At 41.9% G+C, this 21,918-nt stretch overlaps 1 protein-coding gene across 5 annotated transcripts in view; it reads left to right on the top strand.

The window, feature by feature from the left end:
• The window catches only part of ELMO1 (engulfment and cell motility 1), a 548,078-nt gene that overhangs the window by 485,946 nt on the left and 40,214 nt on the right, over positions 1 to 21,918 (top strand). For all 5 annotated transcript variants that reach the window (XM_037837090.1, XM_037837088.1, XM_037837089.1 and 2 more), the window contains one exon: positions 18,426 to 18,589. In XM_037837090.1, the coding sequence (XP_037693018.1) occupies positions 18,426 to 18,589 (164 nt within the window). The remainder of the gene's footprint in view (positions 1 to 18,425; positions 18,590 to 21,918) is intronic.

Here is a 21,918-nt window from a genome sequence, read left to right as displayed (position 1 = left end):
TGGTATGACTTTTGAATATCCTAACTATGGAAGGGACACATCTACCAGTAGAGGATGCTTTGGTCTTGGTAGACACCTTGAGATCCATCTAACGCATGTTACTGATCTATTTATACAATTGCATCATTTCTTCGTGCTTTCATTCTCACCATTTATAAACTTGGTTATGGAGCCCACCTGCTCTCCAGTCACTCCTGGAAACAAAATACACTTGTATTAGTAAAATATCTTGAGATGTTCCTTTGGAAGTTAGGACAAAAGAGCATGCATTTACAATCTTACTTTTTCTTTACCAGATGAATTTTACGCTGAAAAAAATTTTAACATAGCCTTTGCATAATATCTATTTTGTATGACGTATTTCCCATCTCTTATTTTTCCTTTTCATTTCATTCACCTGTTGCACTGTGTTGCTTTTTTTTATTAGAGAAGTTGTAGGTTTACAGAAAAATAATGCAGATAATGCAGAGTTCCTATATACCCCACTCACACACACACTTTTCCCTATTAACACCTTGCGTTAATATGGTAGCTTTGATACAACTGATAAAACACTATTATTATAATTATACTATTAACTATAGTTCTTAGCTTATATTAGGGTTCATGGTTTGTGTTGTACAGTCCTATGGTTATTTCAGTTTTTTTCTTCTAGTAACATAGATGCAACTTAAAATTTCCCATTTTAACCATGTTCAAATATATAATGCTATGCTATTGATTACATTTGCAGTGTTGAGCTATAATCATTATCAAAACTTTTCCATCACCCCAAAGGGAAACTGTACCACTTAAGCATTAACTCCCCCATTCCCTATTCCCATCTTGGTGCCTGGTAACCTGTATTCCAGTTTCTGACTCTATGATTGCTTCTTCTAATTATTTCTTCTCACTGAGATCATACAATATTTTCCCTTTTCTATCTGGCTTATTTCACTCAACATGATGTCTTCAAGGTTCATCCATATTGTCACATATCAGAACTACATTCTTCTTTATGTCTGATTAATATTCCACTTGTATGTATATACTACATTTTGTTTATCCATTCCTCTGTTGGTGGACACTTGAGTTGCTTCCATTTTTTGGCAATTGTGAATAATGCCCCTATGAACATGGTGTTAAATATCTATTCAAGTCCCTGCTTTCCATTATTTTGGGTATATACCTAGAGGTGGGATTGACAGGTAATATGGGAATCATATAGTTAGCTTTCAAAGGAACTGCCAAACAGTTTTCCACAGTAGCTGCACCACTTTACATTCCCCAAAACAATGAACAAGTGTTCCTATTTCTCCATACCCTCTCTCAATGCTTATTTTCCATTTTTGATAGTAGCCATTGTCATGGGTATGAAATGGAATCTCATTGTGGTTTTGATTTATGTTTCCCTAATGGCTAATGATATTGAGCATCTTTTCATGTGCCTATTGGCCATTTGCATGTTTTCTTTGGAGAAACGTCAATTCAAGTCTTTTGCCCATTTTTTAATTGGGTTGTTTGTTTTTTGTTGTTGAGTTGCAGGATTTTCTAATATATTCTGGATATTAAACCCACACTGGATATGTGGTTTCCAGATATTTTCTCCCACTCTGTACATTGTCTTTTTATTTTCATTATGAGTCCTTTGATGTACAGAAATTTTTTAAATTTTGATGAAGTCCCATTTACCTGTTTTTCCTTTTGTTTTTCTTGCTTTTGGTGTAAAGTCTAAGAAACTAAAGCCTAACACAAATTAATAAAGATATTTCCCTATGTTTTCTTCTAGGAGTTTTATAGTTTGGGTTCTTCTATTTAGGTCTTTGATCTATTCTGTGTTTATTTTTGTATATGGTATGAGGTAGGGGTATACCTTCATTCTTTTGCCTATGGTTACCTTCATTCTTTTTTCCCAGGACTATTTGTCAAAGAGATTATTCTTTACCCATTGAGAGAACTTGGCACTCTTGTCAGAAATCAACTGGACATTGTTTTAGTTTCCTAGATGGCTCAAGCAAATACCATGAAATGGGTCAACTTAAACCATGGGAATTTATTAGCTAACAGTTTTGAGGCTAAAAGAAAGTTCAAATCAAAGTGTCGTCAAGGTGATGTTTTCTCTCTGAAGACTAGCATTCTAGGACTAGCTGCTGGTGATCTTGGGGTCCTTAGCTTGTCATGTGGCAAGGCACATGGTGGTATCTCCAGGCCTCTCCCTTCCCTTCTGGTTTCAGCTTCTTAGCCTCCTGTGGCTTTCTTTCATGTCTGAATCCATTCCGTTTATAATGGATCCATCTTGATTTGGCTGGGCCACGTGCACCTTAACTGAAGTAAACTCATGAAAACATCCTTCTTACAATGGGTTTCTATCCACAGAAATGGATTAGATTTAAGAACCTGTTTTTCTGGGGTCTTTTCTGGTTTGCTAAAGCTGCCAAAATGCAATATACCAGAAATAGATTGGCTTTTTCAATGAAGATTTATTAGGTTGCAAATTTACAATTTTAAGGCCAGAAAAATGTCTAAATTAAGGCATCAAGAGGTAGACACCCTCTGAGGAAAGGCTGATGGCATCTGGAGTTCCTCTGTTACATGGGAAGTCACACAGTGATGTCTGCTGGTCCTTCTCTCCCAGATTTAGTTTCTGGTTTCAGTGGTTTTCTCCAAAATGACTCTGAGCTTCTGGCTTACTTCTCTCTTAGCTTCTCCTGGGGGCAAACTTGGGATTACATATCTTAGCTTCTTTCCAAATGTTTCTCTCAGCTTCTCTGCTGTTCCTCCTGGGACGTTTCTGTCTAAGCATCTCTGAGCTCTCTTCAAAATGTTTCTGCCTTTTATCCTCTCATGGAGGATGCCAATAAAGATGATTAAGACCCACCTTGAATGGGTAGGGTCACATCTCCAGGGAAACAATCTAATCAAAAGGTTCCACCAACAAGAGGTCTGTCCCCACAAGACTAGACTAAAAGAACATGGATTTTCTGGGGTACGTAATAGATTCAAAACAGCACAGCAATAGATATGAAGGTTTGTTTCTGAAGTCTCAATTTTATTCTATTTGTGTATATGTCTATCCTTGTGCCAGTGCCATGCCATTTTGATTACTGTAGCTTTGTAGTCAGTTTTAAAATTGAGAAGTGTGAAATCCTCCAAATTCTTTCTTCTTTTTCAAGACGGATTTGGCTGTTTGGGACCCCTTGCCCTTCAATATAAATTTGTTGCTTGGCTTTTCCATTTCTGCAAAGAACGCTATTGGAATTTTGATTGGGATTGCATTATATCTGTAAATTATTTGGATACAATTGATATCTTGACAATATTTTGTCTTCCAATCCAGGAACATGGAATGTCCTTCCATTTATTTAATTCACCATTGATTTCTTTTTGGCAATCTTTTGTAGTTTTCATGTTTAGGTCCTTTATATCTTTGGTTAAATTTATTCCTAAATATTTAATTTCTTTACTTGCTATTGTAAATGGAATATTTTCTTGATTTCACCTTCAAATTGTTCATTAATACTGAATAGAAACATTACTGATTTTTGCATGTTGGTCTTATATCCTGCCATTTTGCTGAATTGGTTTATTAGCTCTGACGGCTTTGTTTTGGATTTTTCAGGATTTTCTCTATATAAGGTCATATCATCTGCAAATTGGGCAAGTTTTACTTCTTCCTTCCCAATTTAAATGCTTTTTATTTCTTTTTCTTGCCTAATTACTCTGGCTAGAACTTCCAGTACAATGTTGAATAGCAGTGATGACAGTGGGCATTCTGTCTTGTTCATGATCTTAAGAAGATGATGTCAGTCTCTTGCCATTTAATATATTAGCTGTGGGTTTTTCCTGTATGCTTTTTATTCTGTTAAGGATGTTTCATTCTATTCCTGGTTTTCTGAGTGTTTTTATCAGGAACGGGTGCTGTTTGTGCTGTTTTTGTCAAATGCTTTTTCTTCATCAATTGAGTGGCCATGTCCCTTTTTTTCCTTTATTCTATTTATGTGGTATATTACATTTATTTATTTTCTTACATTACCACCCTTGCATACCTGAGATAAATCCCACTAGAGCAGGGAGTATAATTATTTTAATGTGCTGTTGGATTTGGTTTGCTAGTATTTGGAGGAACCTTTGCTTCTATATTCTTAAGGGATTTGGGTCTGAAATTTTCTTTTTTTATAGTATCTTTATGGGGCTTTGGTGTAAGGGAAATGTTGGCCTCATAGAAGCAATGCCAGAAGAAAGATGCATTATAGTTGCCAGTTACCCTGGCTTTTTATTCATCTTTGACTTTTTCACTTAATTCTTCTGCTCAGAGATCTTGGATATTCAACCCCTTCCTGCAAGATACAGGTCAGAGTCTTGGCCAGTAAGGGTGACCACAGTTTGATCTCAACCAGGTTGAAGTGCATACATACCTCTCGCTAAGTGAATTATGATAAACTAGCCATCATGTCTGTCCGGCACTCAGAAAGTTGTTTTGCAAACATTATTTCTTTTAATCCTTACACCATACTGCAAGGTCTACACTGTAATCTCCAGTTTAGAGATGGGAAATCTGAGGCCTAGAGAAGCTCAGAAATGTGCCCAAGGACACATGAATAATAGGCGAGCCAAGAGTCACACCTAGTTCTGTCTGACTCCAATGCTTGTTTTCTCCTACTACTGTTCACTAAAGCCACACTGATCTTTAACAGTTGCCTGCACACTGAATTGGAAAGCCGTTGGAACAGCTGGCTTCATCCAAATGAGCAGAAAGGAAGAAGTATTGAGTGGAGAACAATTTCAGACCTTCCTTGGGCTCATTGGTTCTAAACCACCAAGTAACTCTCAGGATTTTGCAGAATCAGGGCATTCTGGGTTATTTTAATTGTCTGGGCTCTGTGGATGTGGTGGTTGACAAGCTCCCCTTTAAGGATAATAAATGACTTACAATTACTTTACGTTGGGAAATGCTTCTGCCCTGGGACACTGCAATAACCAGCCATGAAAAAGAAAAAGGCTGGGGATTTATGAGGTGTCCCAATTTACAGCCATCCTGGAGAAATACAGCAGGACATTGGTATAGCAGTGTGTTAACCAGAGTTAATCTATCATTGCTGCCGTTATAAACCCTCTCCCTCTGCTTAAAACTATCACAGGGATGTGTCCTCGGCCTTCACAGAAGCTCGCCAGAAATCATTTCTATAAAACATGTAGCTTTAGAAATACAATGTAGTTGACCTTCGGTTTACTGGACTAAAAGCGAAATTCTCCAGGTATGATGGCTTTTAAAATCCATTAGTGTTAAAATGACAAATGAGGCATAGTCTCTACCTTCAGAAGGCCCAGGTTTCTACTGGGGAGATGAGGAGTGAATTAATAATTTTAATACACTATGAGAAGTGCAATTGTTGAAACAATGGGGTAAGAATAGAAATACATTTATATATTTATATATTACTTATCTATATATAAATTTATATACACAAAAAAAGTGGTGTACTCAGTAGTCACTTTGTTTTCCCTGCTCTCCAAATTATACTGAGAGCCTGTACCCATAAAAGTACTTACTGAATTCCACTGTTACGATTTGTTTACACACCTCCCACCCCCTACTGTCTGAGTTTGGTGCGTGGGGGATCTTGGGTCTTTTCTTTCTTGTTTTGTCAGTACCCAACCCAATGACTAGAACAGATGAGCTGCTTCATAACTGAGTGAATACAGGAATGCATATACTTCTAAAGCTTCTAAAACAACATATTAAATAATATTTAGTAAAGCAAAATATACTTACTCTTAAGATATTCTGTTACTGATTCAGCTAAATATATTTAGAAATTAAAATGCATACCATCATGTTTAAAATTCCTCAACAAGGAATGGTACACTTAAAATACCATGCCGTTAGTCTGTTGAGTACTAAAAAGGTGAAAGTATTTGGAGAAAGAAGGCAGGAACATTCCTTTCCTGTATATAACACAGAGTTTAGCTCAGTAGGTTCTGCTTAATTTTAAGTCAAACTTCAGAGGCCTTCTCCCCTGCCAGGTCAATCTGCTGAGGAGCCTCCATCAGTCGTTCCCATCTGGTTGCACTCTCCTTCCACAGTGCTGTGCTGAAGCAGTAATTCAGACTTCTCTGAGTTCGACAGACTTAACTGATGACAGCTGGCATGGGAGCTGGACCTGGCTTTTTGCACCCCGTTTTTCTTACAGTCTGGCCTGAGTAATCTGTCTAAAAGTTTATTAGATCTCCTTTCCAGAGGGGCAGATTGTCCCGTTTCATTTCTCACCATTTAACAGCTTATGCAAAACATGGCATAAGATCCAAACGTGCAGGGCTTCAGATTTTACCCTTGATGTGAGATCAGTAGACAGTTTATTTATTTATAAGTAGTGACTAATTTTTGAGTGGTTTGAGGCTGATTTATTCAGGCTTACTGATATCCCTCACTCCATCTTTCTTTTAGCTCATTCATTCATTCACTCCACAAATATCTGTGGAACTGGTATTGGATGCTGGAACAGAGATAAATATCTTAGTAAAATGTCACCATTTGAAGAGGTTGAGGCATACAAGGGTTGAGCAGCATGTGAGCAGACAGTTATCGTAGGTTCCTTTTTCACACTTTGCCAGTGACTGAGCAAAGAAAGGACAGTGAGTAGATCTCAGATTTGTTGGGAGACACCCCATAACATTTAAAGGGATATTTGTGGATGCCATTTATCCATCAACAAAGACAACAGGTTTCATTGTTCTTAGCACCTTATATTTTGGCATCATAATTGTGTAACTTCAAGAAAAATCCTTTAAGGCTCAGTTTCTTCTTTGAAATTCCTCCTCTGCTGTTGGGGGGTTCCCAGGAAAGTCAGTCTCCTCCATCAGGCAGCCACATCTGCACGAGCTTAGCCCCCTGGTAGCTATACAAGTCTGGCAGACAACTGAGACCCACCTTCTGACATTGGGTCATTCTTCATAACTTCAAGAATGTTTGCAAAAGACTTTGTTTCAGTCCCATGCTTGGCAAAGTATGGCTAAGTTTGGTGAATGGCATCAAAAAACCAACAGTAGCTTAATTTTTAAAACTTTGTAACCGTTTCATTGGAGAAAAAAAAATTTCAAAGTTTCCTTGCAAGGAAACCAGCCCCCTTTGCTTCCGCCTCTTGGCTACACCCGGTCACATGTTTTGACTGACTTGCTAGACATGTTGTTTATTCAAAGCCGTGGATTAAATGCCACCCACTAATATGATTCGGATCGACTTGGCTTTGCCTGTGGCAGGCTCCGTCAGACACTGGCAAAAATAGCTTCCTCTAGTCCAACCAGAGCCTTCAATTAGCTAACCAACAAATTCAGCCTGATTGCCTTATTAATTTGGCTCCCTGTTTTAATAGGGAAAGGAAGATTTGTCCCACAGCTGTTTGCTCTTTGATCTCTCTCCCCTTGAGGGCAGGCTGCAAAGAGAAAGCAGTGATCCCAAACCTCACCTTTTCTGTCTCCTCTTTTGAATTGGCTTCCTGCAGATGCCAAAGAAAGCGAGAAAGGTGTTTCGTCCAGATCTGTTGTTCTTGAACAAACCCAGCACTAATTGATTTTAAAGATGAATTGGTGGTTGAAAGCTTTATTTTTTCCTGGCTCTAAAGATGGCTTACACCTAAAATTAAAATGTCTTCTCATGAGGAGCAGGGCTGTGGGTTCAGGCTGTGGGTCTAAGTCTTTGACACAGGAAATCACCCAGTGAGCACCTGCACCGAACTCTGAGGGCAGGCACTGTACGATGAGTTATTTTGGGGGCTCTCACTGAAGCCCTCTAAGGTCGCAGTTTGGATTATGACTCTCAGGCTGACTGAAGGTTTCTGAGCTTCGCTCCCTGCTGCCTTTGGATTCCTATTTCATTAGCAGCTAAAAACGAGAGAAAGTTCTCTAGCGAGGGAATGGCAGTGCTGAGCAGCTGGTTCCCTTTCCAACTGCTTCAGTGCCATCTGTTTTGTTCTCAGGGTAAGTCTGAAAAGTCACCTTTCATACCCTCTCTCATCATAGCCCTCCCTGGGGTTCCCCAGCCCCGACCTGGATGCTGCGCTGCCAGGCTTGCCTGCTCTGGGTTGGCACACAGGCTGCTTCCCTGCCCACGGAACTGCCTGGGAACACTGGCCTTGATGGGCACCCAAGGAATCGCGGGCTGTTTTGGAAGATGTCAGCTGCCCTCGCCAAAGCCAATCCCGAAGCCATGCCTGATCCAGGTGAAGCTGGGACCCCCCAGCACGGCAGGCGGCTGTGGCTGCCTCAGTGAGAGGCCGCCAAGGGAAAGTGGGCAAGTGGGCGTTGGTGTCTGAGGGACCCAGCGGAGCATGCTCAGAGCAGTACGGTCCCCTCCTGATGGAAATCAGACAACCTCCAAGACTGTCCCCCGTGAACTCACTAATCCTATCCCCAGCATAGCTACTATCTGCAGACCAAGCCTTAGTGGACGTGCGGACTGTAATGGGTTAAAGATTCAGTTCCCCCAGGGGGCATCTGTGAGTTGAATTGGGTAGTTTGGGGGGGGGGGGTGCAGGTCCCTCCTCTCCTTCCCCTGGAATTGTAGCTTCTGTCCCGACCACCTTATCTAGGCCTTGTCAATCACACCAGGGGTCCTCAACCTCAGCTGCACATTAGCATCCCCTGCGGAGCTTTATAAAACATGGCCAGTGCCCAGAACCCATCCCAGACCAAATGAACCAGTGCCCAGAACCCATCCCAGACCAAATGAATCAGTATCTCTAGGGGTGAGGCCCAGGCAAAGGTACGTTTTAAATTTTGTTGTTCAGTAACAGTTGAGAACTACTGATTTTACAAGCAGTTCCTTTCTTTTAATTATTCAGTGAGTTAGCCAGTCACAAATTAAATAGTTTCTCAAGAAGTCCAACATGATTGGACTGTGCAGGCTCTGGACATAAATAGTGAACAAGCAGGACACAGTTCGTCACTTGATGGTGTGGCCAGAGGCAATGGAGGAGAAAAGGGGGCACTAAACCAGACTCTGGGGGAAGGAAGGCAGGCCAGGGAAGGCTTCCCAGAGGTGGTAGCTTTTAAGCCTAGACTTGAAGAAGGAGCAGGTATTAGCAACAGGTGTCAGGAGGAAGAGGGCTCTGGATGGAGGGAAGGGCACAAATGAAGGCAGAGGAGTGAAGTTCAAGGCCCTGAAAGAACCTCAGTGTAGCTAGATTAGATAAATGTGAGGGGTGGGATATAAGGAAAGAACAAGAAAGAAGGTATGTTCTAGAGTGGGGGTGGAAGCCAATGGCGAGGACCCATGTGCATCTCTTTAGACAAGCAGGTCTTCCTTCCTAAGGCAGGGCTGAGCCATGGTAGGTTTGAGGCAGGTGAAAGATGTGATCAGGTTTGCATTTTGGAAATAAACCAGCTGTGGAAAAGAGGGATGCAGGGACAGAATCAGAGTCAGAAGGCTGTTGGGGAAACCAGGCAAGGTGATGGGGCAGGAGAGACAGTGAGACTGACATGAAGGGACAAAAGGAATGGAGATTCAAAAGGTCGAGGCGACATGGGATCACTTCTCGAAACTGCAACCACCAGAGCAAAATTCCTGACTTTTATGAACACACAGGTACCCCAGTGGTTCTATTATTTTCCAACATCCACTGAAAACACCCTCAGAGTTGCATTGTGGCCAACAGTACAGATATAGTACAGCTCCTAGAGAAAAGGTCTTCGGTTGTCATCAGTTTGCATTCCAGAAATCTAACTTGGGAGGAGTGAAATCAATAGAAAATTTCAGTGTACAGTGAACTGTTCTTTGAGCTCATGGGTAAACATCTTAGCTTTGGATGCGACGTACAGCAAGCCTAGCATGTGTTGGGTTCTGAAATGCCATCTCCCAAGAGAAATAGTTACAGTGACTTCATTGTCAATATCAAGTATGGCCCTGGCTTTGGTTCTGAATTAGGTCATCACCACCACTTCAGAAAGATGCCCAGAGGAGCTTAGAGCTGAGAGGGAAGTTAGAAACACACTGAAGAAAGAGACTGGGAGAAGTTAAGTGACTTGCTGATTCTCGTTATTACTTGATGCCATGTTAGACCATGTCCTTTGTGAAATGCAGAGGAGCTTTTTTGTACTTATTAATGAACAAAATGTTTCAAATACGTCTTGTACAATTTAGAATGCATAATGAAATCAAGAGATGCCAAAGCTTGCACACTGGTTTTTCTGGCCTGCTGTGATTTCAGAAAATTTTCTCTCATTTACATTAATCCTGACCCCACTGGGCCATGGGAGGGCTGGGCACCTCACCAGGGGCTTCCACTGGTGAAACCACAGCAGGAAGCACGGCAGAAGGGATCAAGGACAGACCAAAGTATCTCCCAAAGCCTCTGAAACCGTTTGGAGCAAGAGTGTGGAATACTGCTTTAAAAAAAAAACAAAAAACACAATTCTTTTTAATCTGTCAGAATCACTTTTATTCAGTGTGACCTAAATATAATCTTGAATTGACCTGCACATGCCATAAACACCCAAAGGCAACATGTGAGGTTTGTGCAGGTTGTTTGCAGGCTTCAAGGAAGATTTTTTTTTCTTTTGGGATGTCTTTATAACTGTGGTTCAGAGAAAACATTGTAATGATGGGTTCAGTGTAGTGGGCCAAACACTCTGCATGTTCTTATCCTGGCTAAAGATTATTACTGCCATTTTATCAATAAAGGAACTGAAGTTCAGGGAAGCTACTGCGTGCTGGAGCTGGACTTGGAAATGAGGGCTGCCTAACTCTGAAGGCGCCAGGTGTTTTCCCTCTCTGACAGGGGTTGGCAAACTAAGCCCACAGGCCAAATCCGGCCCACCACTTGGTTTTTGTAAATAAAGTTTTATTGGAACACAGCCATGCCCATTCGTTTATGTGTACCCTATGGCTGCTTTGGCACTGCCACGGCAGGATTGAGTAGATGCAGCAGTGACCACAGGGCCTGCAAAGATGAAAATATTTACTATCTGGTCCTTAACAGAAGTTTGTTGACCCTGATCTATTCCACGCTGTCCCCAAAATAAGTACAGAAAACAAATTCTGTTCCTTGAGCCCAGGGAACACCTTTATTTTCTTTCTTCGTACTCTTGGCTCCTCTCAGCACAAACCCCCATTTGGACAGACTGGCCTATGGAGTCCACTCCCCAACTCTGGCAAAATTACAAAGTGAAAGAATCTTGAGTTTTCAGAAGCTAGCCTGATTTTAAAGACTTTTGGGGGAAAAAATTCTGGGGCTTGCCTCTGGGTCAATAATTATCCCTGCCACATAAGTCACTGATTTTTATCCCACTCTCTCCACATTCTAAACTTGGGGTGCAGCCCCTCCCAAAGTGATCTCAGGCCCCTGGGAACTTATCCTACCCACTTATGAGCCTTTTGGCTCTTCCCTACCCGAGACCCCTTTCCGGAGCAGAATCCCTCCAGTTTTTTGGTCACAGTGAATCTTTGTTCATTTTGTTTTGTGGAAGCAATATTCCTGGGAAGAAAAATGGTCCCATGCTGAGGCCAAGGATTGAGAACTCTCCCACAGGTGTCATTTTTAAGGTAGACTGTGTTGGCATCTGTCCTCCTTGAGACAACCCTTTCTCTTCAATATGAGAATAAATCAGTTTAAGGAAGCACCACCAATCGGGGGTAAATTGTACCTTTTTGTGAGTACTGACCATGTTTAGTGGCAGTGTCCTGTAGTGTATGCTATTGAGCTTCTCCTGAGCCCTCTGCTCACCTGTAGCCTTGGAAGGAAGCCAGGAGAGGCCTCTAGAACCTTAAGACACCATCTCAAAACCACATACATAAGGCTTTACACTATGTAAATGTACACTTTGAAACCATATCAGCAGTCTGTTAATTCTGTTGAGGACTTATTTGCTGTTGTTAAATTCTACAGAGGAAAGATGAGAGCCTGCGAATCTTTGGTGTTGAACGTATCTGTCATTCTTACAGGGTGGAAGATATTGCATCAAGCTCGATGGGCCATAAGACAAATCAGAAACAGTCCCTGTCCTCCAGGGGCTTACAATCTAGCCAGGGAGAAAGATACACATATAACTACCTTCACTGCCTTGTAGAAAGGGTGCTGCATGTTGCTGAGAACAGTGGTTCTCAAATTGAGTGTGCCTCAGAAAGACCTGGAAGGCTGTTAAAATGGGACTGCCTGAATTTCTGATTCAGTAGGTCTGGGATGGGACCCCAAGAGTTTGCATTTCTAACAAGCTGGAGATGCAGATGTGGTCTGCAATAACCCATCAAGGATATTTTTAAGGAGAAACCTCTAACACAAGTAATTCCCTTCTGGGAGGGAAGGGGAATCCACATTTGCTAAGTGCAGCTGTGTTCCAGTCAGTATATCAGGTACTTTGCATGTAATGCCTTGTTAAATTTTCACAACAACTCAGTGAATTCAGTGTTATTATTTCCATTTTACAAAGAGAAAAGTAATGCTCAGGAAGGAGAACTCACATTTTTTAAGTATCCACCATGTACCATAAAGGGTGTTATCCACTTACAACAGCCTGATACATTATAAAGGCTTAGGACTTCCAGCTTACAGAGGATGAAAGTCCATCTCAGAGAGGTCAGATATCCTGAAGAGAGGTCACGGATCTAGGAAATGGACAGCCTGGATTCAAAGTTGGGTGTGTCAGTTGCTATAGGGTGAGAAATCACACTGCAGCCAATACTCATGCATCCAGTGAGAGCTACTAACGTAGATCCCAGAAGCTTTCCTAAATGCCTGAGGCATGCATGATCTACCTCCCCTGCTTTGCTGTTATTTATCCCTCTGCCAGGAATCCCCCTTGCCAGAGGACTCCCGTTCCTCCTTCAAGTCCCAGCACACATTTTGCCTCAACCATGCAGATTTCCCTGATGTCCCCACCTGACTCCAACCGGAGCAGAAATAATAACTCCTTCATAGTGTCCCAGTGGACTCCATAACACTGATTTCCATCGCACACCCCAAAAGCCTCTGGTGGCTTCTCAATAGTTTCAGAAAGAAAAAAAATCCCAAATTCTTAACCATCTAAGGTGCCGGCCATCTGGCCCCAACCTGCCTTTCAACCACAACCTCCCCGTCCTACCTTGTTTCTCCAACTAAACAAGGCCATGATATACCCGTCCCCACCCAGGGCTGTGCTATCCTCCTTCTGAGCCTTTGCTCACATTGTTTCCTCCACCAAGAATGACCCCCTCCCCACGCTTCATCAGGCCCACTTCTGGACTCTCCCCAAGCCCTCCTGGTGCTGCCAACACTTGAGAGGGGCTCAGTAAATATTTTGGAATGAATGCCTTGTCCCTGGCTCCACAATGCTATTACTTCCTACCTTGGGTGAGGCCCCTACGTAGGTGTCTCATGCACTTTCTTAGATCATGAGCCCATTTAGCACAGTGTGTGGAATGTTTCACAGTGCCTTGTACTAAGTAAGTGGTTGGTAAATATTTGTTGAATGGAGTGAATGAATGATGGTGGATAAAAGATTGTGGTGTAAAGCCAGAATCAGAGAAGTGAACAGAATAGGAGAAACAGTGGATCTTCGAATAAAACACAGGAGCACATTTAAATTTAGCAACAATGATTTACAGCTTGCTTAACTCCGTGCAGGGATCATCAACATGTAACAATTTTAACCCCAGTCTTCCAAGGAGCCAAAAGTTTATGTCCAGTTGAAATACAAGAATCTTGTGGGGGCAAGACCTATGGCTCCCATTTCGTTTGTAAACCATGGCATTATCACAGAGAAGGATGCACTTGGGAGGACTCCCAAAACACATCATTTCAGACATCGCTTGAATAATTGATCAATACCAACAGTGAATGCAGATTCTAAGAACATGATTTCTTTGATGTCTGTAGCAAAGCACATTCTGTAACTAAGAAGTTATAACTCCATCGATTTGCTGATGTCTCTGTAACACGTCTGTGGGTTTTTCAAACAAATGGCAAAAGGTCTTCTGATCTTTGCCAAGAAGGACAGAATTAAGGATGGTGGTTGTGTTTGTCTTGATTTAAATTGCACACATGGAGCATTAGCTGAAACTTAAAGTCATTAATTGTAACCCTTGTAGAGGCCACTTTATAAAGGCACAGAGGAATATTTGATTTATATACTGGTTTGTCTTCCTAAAAAAATCAATGACGTATTTCCTGGGGGTTATTTCCTTGGCACACAGCTACAAAAGAAAAGAGACCACAGAACTTCGGAGCCAGTATCGAGCAGAATTGTGAAGTGAAGTACGCAAAGCCAGTGTTTTGCTCCACCAGCTTTTCTTCTATGCTTTATACCCACTGCTTGCACCCCTTCTCCAGGGACTGGAGGAAAGGGAGGGGCTCATGATCTGTCTCTCTTCTCCCTAGCAGTCTGCTCTTAGGAAAGACTCTATATATTCTTTAAACTGAAGTATAAGTGATCATTGGGAATTTAAAGAATTGTTCCACTTACAGATTCTTGCATCTAATGGGGATCCAAGTCTTAAGCTAAAAGAATGAGGCTCTAACAGTGGATTTTAAGCATGAGGTAGTAGGACTTGGAGAGCTTCCCACACTCATAAGGGATTATTGCTATTCCCATGCAAAGGAACTACGAGCATATAAGTGAAGGTGATTTTTTTTTAAAAGTAATCTCTTAAAGAAGTCACTTTGGTCTTTCTATCCAGCTTCCCTCTCCTTCTCCTCCCACCCAGGAAAACTCAGCCCCACAGCTGGTACTCCTCTTAAACTATAGTGTATTTATTTACTAGGACTCTTTGGTTGCAAGTGATAAGAACTCCATTCAAGCCACCTTAAGGAGAAAAAAGATTTGCATAACCAAACCACTAAATGTAATGGTTGAGTTGACTTTATGGTTGAGGAGAGTTTTACACCTTACCAACACTTTCTCTCACATTTCTATCTTCTATCTGATTCCATTGGCATTGTTCTCATTATCTTACACTTATATTAAAGGTCACAGACTTATACGTCTCAATTTGAGGGAAAAAGAACATGCTTCAGCTCCATCTTCAAGTGCAAAGTCTGGGGGAAGGATGCTGGGTTGGTCAGTTTGGATCACATGCCCACCTCTTAGACAATTCATTGTGTTTAGGAAGATGTGGTTTGCTGATTGTCATCTCTGTGGTAGCCCCACAGGGGGAAATCACCTGAGCTTCTATTTCTTCATCTATAAAATAAAGGGAGTGGCTATATCACCAAAACTCTCAAAGCTTTAATCTGATTCTATTTAAAAATTGTTCCTTGCATATCTAGTATTCTAACCACTGCATCTTTGTCTTTCTCCCATGTCCCACCTCCCACCAGAAGGTCAAATAGTCATGGGAGACAGTAATTATCTCCTTGGTTCAAATCTGATCTCTCTAAATGGGGAAAAAAGCAGTTTCTGCGGTGCCTTTCACATGAAACAGCAAACATTATAGTTCAGCCTCGACCAAATTGAACCATTTATAATGCATGATAGAAGATGGTCACAATTTTCAAAATTTGTCAAGCATCCCAAATTTAGCCATTTGCCTGAGTAAAAACAGAAGGTCAACTGGAAATTTTCCTTTATGCCATTTTGCTAGGAGCATGAAAAGATGCTTACGTAACTGGTACCAATTCAGATGAAGCCCAGGTTTAAAGGCACTAATGTGTGATGGTGTCCAGGTTATTCATCTCTTCCCACACCAGTGAAAACCTGTTCTTTCTTCAAAACCCATATGAATTGTCTTCTTCTCTGAAACGCCTTCCCATCGGCCAACAAAATCCATCAGTCTGTCTTCTCCATCATTTCCACACTTCTGTTATAAAGATCATTGCCCATGTCTATCTTTCTTTTTATACCATCAGTTCACAGAAGGGAAGGACCATATCTTACTCATCTTTGAATTCCCTGTGACTAGCAAATATTTGTTAGTAGATTCCATCAATACAGTCTGACTTACGGTAAGCTAATAACGAGTGGATGAGTTAGACCACAGGGAGCAGCCAAGCCTTGGGCTCTCCCATGAGACCAAGGTCCCAAGGCCATCTGCCTTTATTCCCTTTACACAACTGCTATACCAAGCAACCACTTCTTCTCAGGGCAGGTGTGATGGGCAGGTCCTCTGAGAACAGTGGTGCCTACTGTTAGATAAAGCAAATCTATGTGTGAGTGGAATAGGTCTGTCTGCCCCCACGTTTTCTTCTGAAGCTTCTTAAGATTCCTTTTAGCCTTGGGTTTTTGTTTATTTTATACTTTGTGTGTGTGTGTGTGTTTGTGTGTGCGTGCACTTGATTAGCTACTGCCTCCGAGGAATTCCCTGTAAAAATGCAAATGTGTTACTTAGTAGAAGGTATTCTTACTGTGGACTTGGATTCCTAAAAGTTGGACGCATATAAGGAAAAACAAGGGTTGATAGCTGTTGAAGCTAGATAGATTTCTTTTTCTTCCAGTCAACTGGGGCTCATCTTACCCTCAGATCATCTGTTTTCTGTTGGTTAAAGGAAGACGTGGTTGATGTGGGATCCCTGTGGACACCGATGATGCAGACTATGGTGCACTGCAAGGGATGGTTTGCCAGTGACTACAGAGTGAGGGTGCCTGGCATCCTGAGTTGGGGGTTCATGGACCGATGGGTTCCCTTGAGGCCTGATGGCCCCACTCAGGTTTTTCTAAAAGCCAGTTCAGTTTTACTGGCAAGGAGTATTCACTTCCTTCTTCAGCTTCCCAGTGTCCTCTAGATCTCTGAAGATCATTGGGTGGGACCTGATATGGGTAGGACAGTTGGGAGGACAGACCTATACTAGGAGAAAGAAACGTGAGCGGGGTTTGTTGCAATCTGCACCACCACTGAACAGAGCTCAGCAAGTACAAGGAGATGTCAAGTGCTCAGAGGACATTTGGACTCACTGATATTTACTCCAGCCATGAGATTTTGCCATTTTCTGGCAGTCAGGCAGCTTTGGAAGTCCTGGTTTGCTATGATCTTCTCCATGCTATAAAATTGTTACCACTATGAAAATGACATGTCATGAAAATGGTATCTTGGTGGAACTAGATGGTGAGAGATTATTGAGTACTTACTATGTGTGAGTTAGTGAATGGACAACTGAATAGAAGCCGAGTATAAGTAGTATACTAGAATCACATTCATAGTAATAAAGGGTAAGAGGTACCCAGGACTGTTCCACATCAAGTCTATGCTGTATCCACCACACTGGACAATGTGGCATCGTCAAATTCACCTAGATATGTGTGACCTGGGAAAGCCATTAATCCTTTCTCAATCTCAGTTTCCTGATCTTTAAAATAGTGGTCATAACACCTACTCTACTGTACTGGAGGAAAGATTAAATGAGTTGATTAATAGCAAAGTGCCTGCCACAAAATCTAGCATATAGCGGAGATGCGTATGTAGTTTCGTTCTGTTTTTAGGTTACCGGAGACACCGAGAATGGTGGCATGGGTGGTAGCATTGCAGAGTGTTTAACATCCTGGGTTCAAATCCCAACTTAGCCACCTGCCAACCTGTTGGATGATTTTGAACCAGTTATTTAATGTTTTGAAACCTGAGTAGTGATGATGGTAATATCTACTTCATAGATTTGAGTAGATACAGAGAAAAGAACATATTTAAGCACCTGCCATAGTATCTGGCACAGTGAAGGCACCTTATAAATGGTAACAATTGTTGTTCTCATCTCTAACAGAGATTGAGAAAAGCAACAGCAAGATTACCTTGAGTCCCTTGGATGCATCTGCTTGTTTCCTGGCTGTTTCTTGCTTTATATATTCTGAGAAAGATGAAGCCACATTAGTGGAGGCAATGGTTAATTGTCTTCTTCTCTAGACTTGTACTGTGGCAGCAAATTACCATATTTTTCTTTTTTCTTGGGGCTCCCAATGGGATATGTCTGTTCTAATTTAATAAACGTCTTTTTTTAATGCCTCACTCTAAAAGGCAATACCACATAAACATTTCTAAGTGCATAATTTGTACGAACACTCAGGGCCGAACTACATGGGGAAAACAACCTGGGAGGGTTGTGCGTAGGTATCCGTTCACATTCCTTTGAACTGGTGCCAACCGAGCTTCCACAGTTAATTGTGTCTCAGTGATTTTCTCCTGGAAAAAAAATAATTAGTATGTGGGTTTCTAGCTATCACTTGGCCTTCTTTCATTTCTGACACTTGAGTTGCATTATTTACAGTGTTGCTTTAGCAGCAGTCACAAAATACATCCAGCAAATGGAACACTCCTCCCACCCCAAGCTTTCCTCCCCCCACCCATTTCCTTCCTTGTTGTTCCAGTGGTGCAAGAGAAAATGGAAAGAAGGTGTGATGGGAATTTACTCTTTGTAAAAGTGTGTGCAGAGTTTGGCCTCAGAGTGTCTGCATAGGGGATTGGGATTAGGGATGCAGAGAACCATGAACTCTGGAAGAGTTTTCTGAATGGGAAAGATCAGCCCCCAGGAAAATTATGGTCTTCCTTTCATCTACAGGTAATGCAGGTGGTGAAGGAGCAGGTTATGAGAGCACTTACAACCAAGCCTAGTTCCCTGGACCAGTTCAAGAGCAAACTGCAGAACCTGAGCTACACCGAGATCCTGAAAATCCGCCAGTCTGAGAGGATGAACCAGGAAGATTTCCAGTCTCGCCCGATTCTGTAAGTTACCCCTGTCCTCCGTCTTCTCAGAGGCTCTGACTACCATTTCTAATGAAAACCTGTCACACAGCTGGGCTGGATTGTAAACTCTTTAGGGAAGGCCAACAAAAAACATTCCAAAAGATCTAAATTCAGTTAATGAAGCCTCAGCAGCAACTTGTGGATGCCAAGCAGGAGTGGGGTCAAGGCTAAGTGGGAGGTAGGCACAGGTGCTGACAGAGTTCATCTAAACCAGGAAGTGGCCCAGTTACTGCCCATTTCCCAGAGATGTGAAGCTAGAAAATATTGCAGCTTTTCCAATGCTTGGGACAATTTATTTTGCCTGTGAAACTATTTTCTATGTGGATGTTCTTTGAGTGGCCAGATGCTCTGACCCAGCCAGAATGAGGTCTACTGATGATGAAAGCACTATGAAGATTCACTGTAATAAGGACCATGAATGGGAATGAGTGGGAGGAAGGGAGGAGAACTGGAGAAAAAGAGAGAGGGCAGCCTTCTCCCTGCCCAGTTGGCTCTGGTTGGCATCAAAGGATCTTATATCACCCATGAGACTATAAACATTTAGTAGATCTACAGTAGGGAGACAGCAGTTCCTTTTTATAGGACTTTGCATCAAATGCCACTTGTCACAGTTGCGTAATGTCAGGTATCTCCATCTTTAAAATGTTCTGAACCTCCATCACGAGGACTTGTTTTATTTTTTCCGTCTTCTCTTACAATTGGCCCGTTCCTCTCCCCAGGTCTTTTTCCTAAAAGCTAGATCTGTTTCGTTACCCTTGTATTTTATAGGGGAGGAGATAGGGATGGGATAGGTACAAGATTTTGACCCTGTTCTCATTCTGCCCCCAGAAGATTGAGCATTTATATGAAGCAAACTTAAAACATAGGTGTGACTCTGGAGCCCATCATAAGCCTCTCTCTCTCTGACTCTGTTTCTGCTTCTGGTTCTTTCTTTTCCTGCCCATTTCTCTATTTCTCACTCTCATATATTTGACATTTTTAATATTTGGCAGTTTGCAAAGTCCTCAACCCCTCATGGTATTTCATTTCCTCACATCCCTTTAAAGATGAGGATAGAATCTAGAGAGTTGAAGGAACTTGCTAGCAAGTGGAGGAGCTGAGACTTGAACTTGAGTCCACCGATCCCACCCCAACAGAACTCCTTTGCTATGCTCAGGCCCAGGAAGAGGTTAAAACATGCACAAGTCTGAAAAGACAATAGCCAGGATATAACATCTACTGTGTGTTTGTTTTTAAATCTTAAAAAGCATCATTAGAGACTGCAGACTTTAGTCAGGATGAAGTTAGTCAGCAGGGGAGAGAAAATGCTTCCTAAGTGTTTTTGGCTTACATCATTGTGAAACCTAAGTTGTAACTGCACTAGCACCAGCCAACTCTTATGAAAGGCACTGCTGGGATTTTGCATTGGTCCTCAGCCAGAAGAAGGCAATAGCCAGAAATACCGAGCAGAAAGCACACTGGATACATGACTGGGCTCCCTGGAGGTGCAGTTTCTCACCTGCAAGGAGGGACAGAGGTGCCTCACCTCATCCCAGGGCCCAAGTTAGTGAAATGTTAGATTTCATAGCATCTGTTTTTGGCAGATGTAGAAACACAGGGAGACTTTGTTATGCTTTTGCAACAATTCTTAAGACCTAAAAGGAGATTTGTGGAACCACTTCATTGAAGGCCAAGTGATTCTAAATTAATGTTTGAGCATGACTCTGTCCCAAGAAAGAACATTAACCGCTTGTCAAGTGTGGACATTTTGCTCCTGCTTTGGCTTTATAACTTTACTTCCCAAAGTTCTGCATGGTTGACAGTCTCAAGTTTCATTTCCCTTTACCAAAAGAAGCTATACTCTGTACAGTTATGTAAGGAGAAGCAGTATAAACATAGAGGAAATCTCCAGTATGAGAGCTTTTGCATCATCACTCAGCCATGGACTTAAAAGCACCCTGGCCCCAGTGGAGTTCTTGATATGATTGCGGTAAAGTCACAGAGTTGTCAGAGGCTACAGCAGTGAAAGGGAGAGGTCCTGGACCTGTCTGATGAGCATCCCACCCTTTGAAAGAGGCAGGCGTGAGCCAGCCTTGAGCTTTTCCAGTGATGCGTTTTGTCTCCTCTTTTCCTATTAGAATGATCTGTTAGATAGGATCTCATTATGGGGTCAGATGGGAGCCTAAATGCTGCCAAAATTGCTCCTGGGACAAATCAAAGAAAAGATTAAGGGATACACCATGTATGTTTGTGTTAGTTCATTAATTCACTCATTCATGCATTCATGTAACATGGATTGAGCAACTCTTAAATCCCTAGATGCTAGGGACAGTTATAAACCAGAAACAATGGGTCTCTTCTGTTCCAGGCTTTAAAAGCTGCAGGGGTTGGGATGCAGAGACTAACCACAGACTGCTTGATAGAGGAAGTGCATGTTTTCCCAAGAGCACTTGGGGGATGCCACTAACTCAGGTTTGGAGTTAAGATGTTAGAATGTTACAGCTAAAAAGAAACTTTAAGGTCATCCGATTTAAGCTGTCATTTTGCAGACAAGAACAAGCGACTTGGCTGGGGCTCACCACTAGTGAGGTGCCCAGTTGGCTATGGGCCATCTCTCCTGCCCCTCAGCACCCCCACGAAACTCCCCCCACCTTGCCTGGAATCTCTGCATTCTGCACACAGCAGGGTAGCAGACCCCACTCAGCAGCAGACAGCTCAAGGCACACACATCATTTTTCTAAAACCCTTTTGCTTCCTGAGAAGGACGATGTCAGCTCGGAGTGAACAAATATTATTTGGGGAGGAAAATGTACATTCAGCAGGTGGAAGAAACTCTGTTTTGTTTCTTAGCTCTTGATTAATTATTTCAGAGGGGGATATTTGTTATTTTCTACTTAGCGTGACTTAACAGGGAAGATAAGTCCAGCCACACAATTATCCAAGTAAATGGATATATAAAGCTTGAATATTTCAAAATTAGGTCAGTTAACGCTGTCTTGATGAGGGGTGAAGGAAGGTGCAAGAATAAATACTAGTGAAGCAAAATAATAAAATGTATAAAACCTGAGCTCTGGGAGCCAACAGAATGGGTTCAGAGTAAGGCAATTTACTTAACCAAACTTTAATTCATGAGTGAGATGATCAGGTTGAGGAATTTTTCCAGAATTCATCTCTAAAAAGTGAAGAGGTTAAAAATGTCCACCCCATTGGGTTGTTATAAGGATTCAGCAAATTAGAGCATAAAAAGTATATAGTGCATGCCCGGCCCATAATATCTACTCAAAGAAAGGCTCACTCTTATTATTAGCTGCTTAGAGCGAGATTTAAGC

This window comes from Choloepus didactylus, chromosome 5 (assembly GCF_015220235.1).
Source record: "Choloepus didactylus isolate mChoDid1 chromosome 5, mChoDid1.pri, whole genome shotgun sequence".
Taxonomy (NCBI): Eukaryota; Metazoa; Chordata; class Mammalia; order Pilosa; family Megalonychidae; genus Choloepus; species Choloepus didactylus.
The sequence above is the reverse complement of the archived record's forward strand: the minus strand, read 5'-3'. Positions and strand labels throughout refer to the sequence as shown.